The following is a 10,882-nucleotide window of genomic DNA, read 5'->3' on the forward strand; positions in this document are numbered from 1 at the left end:
AATTGAATTGACATAATCTCTTTGTATGATTAGTAATTTTAATTTCTATCGTAATAATTTATTTTAACTATAAATTGAGTGTTAGACCTTTTTTATTTAATTTATATTGATAGTAACATTTTATTTTATTTAATACTTAATAAATTAAAAAAAAGAATTTGGTGTCCAATTCTTTCTTTTCATTTTACCCCTGCCAAGCTGCCACTATAATCTAAAACAACATGTGCAATTACTCGAAAAAATTGTACAAAAATCATGTAAATATTTCTTTCTTTCCTATATCTATGTATAAAATCCCAACCTGATGTGTAATAATACTACGCCCATAGCTCATTAGGATTTGTCTATGCTTCTGCACTATATATCTTACACGCGGTGAATAAACGTGTGTAAAGATTCTCTTAAAAAAATAGTAAATTTATCTATTTATATTTTTTTATTTGATTTATACTGTAAATAGTAATATTTTATTTCATTTAATACCTAATAAATTTAGATTCTAATTTTAAAAAATTTTCTTCAATATAGTTTAATTGAAATATTTTCATGATATTGTCAATTTTAATTTTTGTGATAATCATCAGCATGCAGTAAAATTTTTTTTGTAGAAAAAAAATTAATAATGAACTTTTAAAAATAAATACTAATAAAAATTAAGAATCAAGAATTAAGAATTACGTCGAAAATTTAAGTGTTTGTTTAATTTTTTTAAAATCAATGAACATTTTAAAAATTAAGAATAAAAAAGCTCTTACTGTTTATTTTACATTATTTTACTAATAACAAATAATAAAAAAACATGATAGCTAATTAATAGAAAAATAATTGACTGAAAATATTTATTATATTTTATATATCATGATATCATTACTAAGTGCTTGTTTGGGCGCTATTATTTTGATAAAAAAAAGATCTTTTTTCAATAAAAAAAGATTTTTTTTATTTTTTAGCGTGTTTGACAAATTTCTAGTAGTAAAAGTAAAAACACTAGAAAAATAAAAAAAAAAACATTTTTTTGAGAAACTGTAATTTATATCTTTTTTTAAAAAATCTTTTTTTTTAAAGAAAAGATGTTTTTCATGTAATAAATAAACAAAAAAGTACTTTTATATTGTTATACCCAAATATAATTGATAGATAAAAAGATCTTTTTACATGAGATACCCAACCATAAAATTACTTTTACATTTTCATAAGATCTTTTAAAAAAATATAACTCGAAAAAAAATCTTTTCTTAAAAACTCATCCAAACAAACTCTAAAACATGTAAGTATTTAAAGTGGTGGGATGATAAAATTTATTTTTTTACTACTTGAATGTAAATGACAATAGCATACTTGAATGTAAATGATAATAGCATAATAATTTAAATAAAACTGCACACTCATATTATATACGATGGCAGCAAAAATAAATAAAAATAAAACTTTTAATTAGACAACAACTAACATAAAAATAAAAGTATTATTTTTTATGATAAAAATTGATCCACATATAGTATACCTATTCAGATTTGCATATATAATAGTATATCAATAATGAACACTAAAACGTATATTTTCTTTAAAATTTTAACTCAAATCTAATAATAAAGAGAATAGAATTAAAAATTAAAAAAATAAGAGAGCAATTTGGAGCATTGAAAAAAAGAAAATCATTATTAGTGTTAAGTTTAACAACAACAAAATTAATATAAACATAAAAAATTATTTATATTTTATTTTAGGACAAATATAATATAATAAGAGGCATATATATTTATTACTTTAGAATGAAGAATAAGGACACCTAAGTACTTTCCCAAATCATCTGTTCTGACAAATTGCATGACATTGCTAATCTCTGTTCTCACATTGTGACCCACATTTCTGGAGAAGAAGATTCTAGTTTTATCTTTGCTTACGTTCTGACCAGAGCTCTTGCAGAAGGCTTCAAGACACTTATTAATGATATTGGCATGGTCAACGCTGGCTTCTGCAAAGAAAATGATATCGTCCGCAAAGCACAAGTGGGAGATAGGCGGTCCATCCTTCTTTAGACGAATAGGCTTCCAAAAATTATGCTCCACTGCTGCACTAATAAGTTGTGAAATTTTTTCTATGCAGAGTACAAAAATATACGGGGAGATGGGGTCTCCTTGTCTTATACCTCTAGTGGGTGAGAATTCTTCCAGCTCCTCCCCATTCCACAACACTCTCATTCTGGTAGTAGAGATACAAGAGAGGGTTAGGTTAATGAAGCTCTGGGGAAACCCAATGTCCATAAGGGTCTCCTTAATAAAGTTCCAATTGAGCCTGTCGTAAGCTTTTTTCAGGTCAATCTTGATGGCCATCCAACCTTTTTTACCTTTTTTATTTCTCATGGAGTGAATGACTTCTTGTGTAATGATGATGTTATTAGAGCTCTGTCTACCAGGAACAAAGTTGCACTGGTTATGCATAACCAATTTGTTCATGACACTTCTCAACCTGTTAGCCAGGATTTTTGTAATCACCTTATACGAAACATTGCAGAGGCTGATGGGTCTCAGCTGCTTAAGATATGACACATGTTCTATTTTTGGAATAAGAGTGATAAGCGTCTCATTTACCTCTTTAACCTTATCCGGATTCTGAAAAATACTTTTAGTCAGATTGCATAGGTCGCTGCCTATTTTGTTCCACTGACTTTGGTAGAAGATAGCTTGAAGTCCGTCTCTGCCGGGAGCCTTCCAACTCCCAATGCTGAACGTCGCATCCTTGATTTCCTCATCCGACACGTTCCTGCCTATGGCGTTGATGTCAGAACTGCTCATAATAGGAAACATGTTTGTCAAAATAAAGGGAATATGGGTTTAGTTATCTGTATAAAGATTTGAAAAAAAGGAGGTGGCCATATATTCAAGAGTAGCCTTGTCAGTTATCTAATCACCGGTGTCATTCTGGAGGGAAGCAATTTTATTTTTTCGTCTTCTAACCATAGTAGAACCATGAAAGAATTTGGTGTTACGATCTCCGAAATTGATCCACTTACTCCTGGCTTTTTGGAACCAAAGAAGTTCTTCCTGAAGGAGAATTTGTTCATACTCCACCCACAGTTCTTTTTGAAGTTTATCAAGAAAGTAATTATGAGAGTGCCCCAGACTAGAAGTAATTCCTTGGAGTCTTCTAAGGATTCTGTGCTTTCGTCTAAAGATATCCCCAAAAACTGAATTATTCCATTCTTTGATCCTATTTTTGAAGTTTAGAATGCCCTCAGCCTAGGAGCCCTGGACATTCCAAGATGCATCAACAGCATTCCCAAAATCAGGGTGAGTAATCCATGCCGCAAGAAAACGAAATGATCTTCTACCTTTATTCTGCACACTAACGGGAGACAGTTGCAGGCAAATAGGAGAATGGTCTGATTTTAACATCGGCATATGTTTAACAAGGGCCTCTGGAAAAGCAATTTGTCAATCCAGGTTGCTTAAACCCCTGTCTAACCTCTCAGCAAGATTGCCCCTCTTCCAAGTATATGGCCAGCCTGCAAAACCCAAATCAACCAGGCCACATGTCGAAACACACTCCTGAAACTCCTTACATGCACCATGGCCATTTCTCAGCGTCCCTCCACTTTTCTCATGGTTGTTAAACATAGCATTGAAGTCACCCAACAGGCACCAGGGGAGGTTAATACTAGCAGCATATGATTTAACGGCTTGCCAGAGCGTTCTTCTTGTCACTCGCTGGGGGCTTCCATAAACAGCAGTAATGAGCCATGGCGTGGAATTATTACCTGAGACTTTTAGGTGCACGTACTGCTTGTCATGCTCTAGCACATCCACACTCCAAACAGAAGAGTCCCAGAGACACCAAATTTCTCCAGCATGACCCACTGCATCCACTACAAAGGATTTATCAAATTCTATCTTGTCTCTAATTTGGTTACCTCGAACACCACTCACATGAGTTTCTAAGAGGAAGAATATATTGGCTCCATATTCATGCCTCAGATTACGGATAAGAGAAGGAAAGGCTTTGCTGCCTAATCCCCTGCAATTCCAACTAATGACGTTCATAATCAAAACATGAGGTGGATGAGAAGCCAAAAGGCTCGGTTCACCTGCCTACTCCCCTGCAATTCCAACTAATCACTTATTATAGTATTTAAAATAATAAAAAGATAATTTTACACACAGTATAATATTCAAAATAATAAAAACAATAATTTGTAATAGCTTTCTTTTTATTTTTAACATGACAATATTATTTTTTTATATATGTTCTTAAAAAATTATTTTATTTTCTACCGCTTTATTCGCGGGCCAGAATTTTCTAGCCCGGACCGTTTATGGTCAGCTTGATGGGTTAAACGGGTCAGTCCGTTTATCATTTTATTTTATTTTTTGAAAAATATTTTGACAAAAAATACCATTTTTAGGTAAAAAAATCATTAAAAAATATATTTTTTGTTGATGGGTCGGATTTTCGGGTCGGATCGGGAGAAATATTAACTAAAAGTGCTACTTTTTTTAAAAATATATTAAAAAAATTAAACGGGCCACCCATTTAGCCCGCGAGCTAGCCCGTTTAACCCGTCATTTTTTTTGGGTTAATCGGACTCAGCCCGTTTAGCCCGAAATTTAAACGGACTTAATTTTAGAGGCAAAGCCCGCCCATTTAAACGGATAAACGGGCTGGCCCGATGGATTTAGCTCATTTTGACGGCCTTAGAGCAAATACCCGTCTTTATTACATATGGATTGGTCTTGTATAATAAATTAATAATAATGGGCTAGTGCATAATTAATGGAAACCACAGGGGTGCTTTAATAATTGAGACTTTATACATCAGGCAAGATTTGTATGCAATTTTTATGTAAAATTAATTGTTAAAAATTATTAAATATTAATTTAATTAAATATATTAAATTATTTAATAATTCTTAACTATCATTAATTTATATAATTTTTTTATTTTTTACAATTTAAATTTAAACTGATACTATTGCGTAATATAATTTTTTTAGTGTCGTCAATACTAAGGCTATGAAAATTGGAGTAGTAATAGTCATTATTTTTTTTTTATTTGTTCAGTTAAGTTTTACGTATAAAGTATGGGGAATGTTTTTGGTAGAAAAAGAATAATTGAATCCTTTAAGAACCAAATAAAAATATTTTTGATGTGTAATTCAGATTGATTTTGTACCTAAGTTATTTATAATGTTATATGTAACCCAATACTTATTTTAATTATAAATCGATACATTATGGTCTGATTAAGCTGACACATGATGACTTGTTTATTTTTTTTGTTTGAAAAAAAAGTGTGATATTTGGGTTAATGGACTGAGTGATTGTTGGGCCTAAAAAAATTTTAGTAATCTAAAAGTAATTAATTTATTCTGGACGTTAAATTATTATTATTATTATTATTATTATTATTATGAAAAAGAGGTAATTTTTATTCTTTCTCCCTTTACATCGTTTAAAACACCATCCGGTAAACTAGCTTCCATTACTAATGCTGCAAGTACCATTTGAAACTCTTGGAAAAATTATCGCAAACACAATACTATTTAAATTACAGAGTTGTCTATGATGAAAAAAAAAATTATGATTTTTTAAAAATTTATTGATAAAATTCTTAATTTGTAGCTAATGTTACAACCGTACAGTATTTATATATGTTTTTAATGTGATCTAAAATATTTTTTAATAGCAAACGAGTCCCCTATAATTAAAGCAATTTATTAATTTGTTGACCTATATTTTTTATTGATAGCCATGTGCATTGTTATTCTAAATATGAAGGAAAAATTTTGTGAATGAATATTTTTTTATTTAATGTTTTTTTAGTACAACTCCGATAAATATTTTCTTAATTTCTTTTGCTTTATTATTTGGAAGTAATAATGAAACACTGTCAAAAAAAACGAGTAAAAATAAATTAAAATTAGACATTATCTTATATTTTTTATTTATGATTTGGATATTTTTTTACTGGTATGAAAGAGAATTGTTTATTTTTTTTCAAATATAACTCGAAGAAAATATATGTAGGAATTACGTGATCAAATTGATCAAATTAATCATTATATAAAGCTTTCTTGCTTTTTTTTATAATCCTAACATCTTTTATGCTATTTTTTTTAAAATTGTTTTGCATAGAATAAAGAATATTTTAAGTCATTTTAAGTCATTTTCTATACAAAATAATTTTAAAAAATGACTTAAAAATTATTATGAGTACTATAAAAGTTTGTAATATCTTAGTAATTTAGGTAAATATATGATAAAAATATATTTTTTTTTAATTTTTAAATTATTATTAACTATGTAGAGTATTTCTTCAATGTCCTAAGTCATTAGGACATTACAAATTTTGATAGTACTCCTAACATCTTTTAAGTCATTTTTTTAATTATTTTGTATAGAATAAAATATTTTTTTGTAGTATAATTTAAATAAATTTATTAAAAAATATTCATGAGCTATTAAAAATGGGCAAAAGAGTATTGTATGAAATTCGAATTGATAGCTCATTAATATTTTAAAGAAGTCTCGTAATTAAATATTTTGTTAGCTTTTTTTAATGCATGAAATAAAATATATATTTTTTAATTTTTAAATTATTAATTTTTTAATAAATTATTAAATTTTTAATAAAAGAATGGGCAAAATTAAATAATGAGTAATTTTTTGTGTAATTCGAATCAGTCAGATTCGAATTACTTAGGAATGCGTGCTTGGGTGTAATTCGAATCAGTGTGATTCGAATTACATGGAAATGCAGTTTGAATTACGCTGATTCGAACTATATAGAAATGCCTCTTGGTTGATTCATGAACCAGTTTTTGATTTGGCTCATTTGCGTAAATTTTTGCTCCCCTTGGCTTATTGACGTGATTTGCCCTTATTTTTAGTTGTCCACAATATTTCTTAACCCGATAGGTAAAGAATTAGGTCCAATTTGGGTAAACAACTTAATTAAGCTCCTTTTGAAAAAATAGTTTAAACAATAAATGACTATATTAAAAGTAGCTTATAAATAAGTTATTTTGTGCTTGGATTTTTAGTTCTAAAAGTGCTTATTTTATAAAAATGTGGTAAATAATAGTAGTATTATGAGAGAAGTCATTTTTTTAAGACTATCTCCAGTAGGAAACTCATCCCAGTTCCTATTTATGGCTCACCTGTCGTAAAAAAGTAACTCCACATCAGCTTTTGCGTCATAAACAGTAAATAGGAACTCAAAGCATCTTTCTCTTCTCCAATAGAAGAAACTAACTTTAGTCCCTATTGTGGTCCCACTTAATTAATTAATTAAAATACTTAAAATTAATGTAATTATTTTTTTCAATAATATTATTTAAATTTATAAATTTAAAAATAATTCACTATTAAAAGATATTAATTATTAAAAAATTCATATATAACAATAAATACACAATATATAATTCGAAATTACACTAATTTATAAAATTATTTAATAAAAAAATAAATAATTAATATAAAATATTAATTAAATAAAAATTTAATTATTTAATCTAATTAATTATTATAATTATTAATACATTAATTATAATTATTAATACATTAATTATAATTTAATTATTATTTAAATTATTAATATAAATTATTAATTAAATAAAAATATAATTATTTAATTAATTAAAATTTTATATAATTATTTATTTTTATAATAACTTGCCAAGTGGCAAGTTATTATTGGTGAAGATGAGTCCTCATTCAGAGAGACTTTTCCTTCTCAAAAGGTATGCGGGAACTCATTCCTTCATCTCTCCAATGGTAAATTTCTGTGTTTGTCAGAAGTAGGGCTTCAATTTGTTGTCCATTGGAGTTGCTCTAACTTCTCTATAAACTCTTAAATAACTTCTTAGAAAGCCGCAATTTGGTTTTGAAAATTGCACAAGACATTAATACTACAACATAAGTCAAAAGTTAAAAAAAAGCTACTTTTGAAGATTCCCAAACGGCCCTTGATCTGTCACGGATCTAAATTCCATTTAAAAATTTATCGCTAAACAATGGATTGCTGCATATACAAAGCGGAATTAAACCCTGACACTTACTTAATTTCATTTTTTACACTTTAAAAAATACAATTATCTTTAACAATATAGTGTTTATATCATCACGCTGAGTTGGGATTCTAGCAGAGAATTTGAGGGATGAGAGACAATTTGAGAAAAGCGTTTGGATTTGCATTGGAGAAGAGAAAAGCGCGTTTGAGTTCCTTGAACGCTTCATCTTCATGTTTGACAACGTTTTTATCCTCTAAACGCATAAGTGATTTCTATCTTCAACTCACGTTTACCAAAAGTTACAAATTCTAGCTTTTTCGTTCACCTTCTTACGTTGAATTGAAATTTATGTTCTATGTACCAATTATGTCCTTCATTATTTATATATTTATTTTTTTATAGTATTTTATTTTATACTCTTTTATGCATATGATTATTTTTTATAAAATTTTTATGTTTTTTGGTTTATATGAGTTCTTTTACAGTTTTTGTTATTTCTTTTTTTGTATGGAATATTTTTTTAACTTAGTTTGGCTTTGTAGTGCAGTGTATGAGAGTCCTCAATTCGAAAAAAGAAGTATACTTTGGGATCATTTGCGTTCTATTAATTCAGGCCATAATGGACCGTGGATGATCGTTGGTAATTTTAATGAGATTGTGGTGCTAGACGAGAGTACATGTGCTTATTTTTCTTCTCACAGAGTTAGTCTATTAGCTACTACTCTAGATGACTGTGAGCTCTTTGATCTTAAAGTAACTGGTAGGAGATATACTTGGTATAGAGCAGTTAAGGCTGGCAAGGACTTGGCTAAAAAGTTGGATAGAGCTCTAGTTAATGAGGCGTGGATGACAATATTTTTTTAGGGTTATTCTGAAATTCTTAGCAGGCTTCATTCTGATCATTGTCCTATTTTAGTTCGTTGTCATGGTGGTCCCAGAGTGAAAGGTTCTCGTCCTTTTAGGTTCCAAGCTGCGTGGGCAACACATCCTTCTTATAAACATGTTATTAGTAAGGCTTGAAATCAAGAGTTTGGAGGCGTTACTGAAAGACTTAAGATGGTTCAACAGGCTTCTTTGGACTTTAACTCAAAGATTTTTGGAAATATTTTTGTGCGAAAAAGCAAACTGGAATATCAGATTGATCAAATTCAATGGCGTTTGGAGGTTACCGATGTGTTATCTCTGAGAATTAAAGAAGTTGAACTGAGGGGAGATTACAATAGGCTTTTATTGCAAGAGAAACTTTTTGGTACCAGTAGGGTTATCAATTTTAGGACTTAGTACAATCAGAGTTTCCATGATGCTAGGATTTAAGTACTCTCCCAAAAAAGTGTTCCGGACAATATTCCAAATCTCAGTGCCTATTATCTCCCAATATTCTTTAAAAAAATAAGCTTGAAAGCCATCTGGACCAGGAGCCTTAAAAGGGCTCATACTAAATACTACTGACTTGACTTCCACAAAAGAGAAAGGGTCAATTAACCTAGCACAAGCCTCGGTGCTTAGAGTGAGCATCGGAACATCCCCTAAACAATCAACATCAACCTCTTCCGTTGTACCAAAGAGATTCTTGTAAAAATAGAGGGCTTCTTCCTGGAGAATATCTGGATCAGTAGACTAAGACCCATCTCTAACATATAATCCATGTACTCTATTATAGTTTCTACGCACCAAAGTCTGAATATGAAAGAATTTAGTATTTCTATCCCCATACTTGACCCACGATTTCAGGCCTATTAGCCTGTGTAATGTTATTTATAAAATTATCACCAAAATATTGACTAATCGACTTCGGCCTTTTCTTCCAGATATTGTTAGTCCTTTATAAGGAGGTTTTATTCTGGGTCATGGTGCTCCTGATAATATTATTGTGACTCAAGAAATTATGAATTTCATGAAGCACACAAAATCCAAGAAAGGTACTCTTGATTTTAAAATTGATCTTGAAAAAGCTAATGATAGGGTGGATTAGAGATTTTTGGAGAGTACTCTCATTGCTTTTGGTTTTTCTATCATCACTATTAATTTGATTATGAATTGTGTCCGTGCATCATCTCTTTCTATTATATGGAATGAGAATAGATTGGATAGTTTTGCTCCTAGAAGGGGGCTTAGACAGGACGATCCAATGTCTCCTTACTTATTTGTGATTTGTATGGAAAGACTTGCTTGCTATATATCTCATAAGGTGGTCGAGGGTGTGTGGAAACCAGTTTCTGTCACTAGGGGTGGCCCAAAATTTTTTCATTTGATGTTTGCAGATGATCTCTTACTTTTCTGTCAGGCTACAAAGAGTCAGGTCCAAATGGTCATGCATTCTTTTAACATTTTTTGCAAGACATCTGGCATGAAAGTGAATCTTGAAAAGTCTAAAACTTTTTGTTCTAAAAATGTGACTACTCGTAGAAGAGATATTTTTACTAGTGTTTCTTCAATACGTTTTGCTTTGGACTTAGGAAGATATCTTGGAGTTAACCTTAATCATTTCCGTACCAGTAGGGCTTCTTTTCATTCAGTGATTGAAAAGGTGAGGGGAAGATTAGCTAACTGAAAAGGAAGGCTTCTAAATAAAGCAGGGAGATTTTGCCTGATCAATTCTGTTGCAGCATTCATTCCTGTCTATCATATGCAGGTATCTTTTTTTCCAAATTGGGTTTGTGATAAATTGTCTTCTATGATGAGACAGTTCCTTTGGAAGGGTCAAATTGATGGTAGAGGTCTTTCTCTTGTTAATTGGAGGACCGAGATCACTCCAAAGAAATTTGGTGGCCTGGGTGTTAGAGATCCTGCATGTGTTAATATATCTTTACTTGGTAAATTGGTGTGGCAACTTTTTCATTGTCAGGACAAGCCTTGGGTTGCTCTATTGAGGG

General features: G+C 30.1%; 1 protein-coding gene across 1 annotated transcript; it reads right to left on the reverse strand.

Moving 5' to 3' along the window:
- On the reverse strand, window positions 3,240-4,040 carry LOC107645364. The gene is made up of 2 exons (XM_016349378.1): window positions 3,466-4,040; window positions 3,240-3,345 (listed from the first exon to the last, which is right to left on the reverse strand). Exons 1-2 carry the CDS (start codon window positions 4,038-4,040, stop codon window positions 3,240-3,242), a joined length of 681 nt encoding a protein of 226 aa, XP_016204864.1.

This window comes from Arachis ipaensis, chromosome B01, assembly GCF_000816755.2.
Source record: "Arachis ipaensis cultivar K30076 chromosome B01, Araip1.1, whole genome shotgun sequence".
NCBI classification, from domain to species: Eukaryota; Viridiplantae; Streptophyta; class Magnoliopsida; order Fabales; family Fabaceae; genus Arachis; species Arachis ipaensis.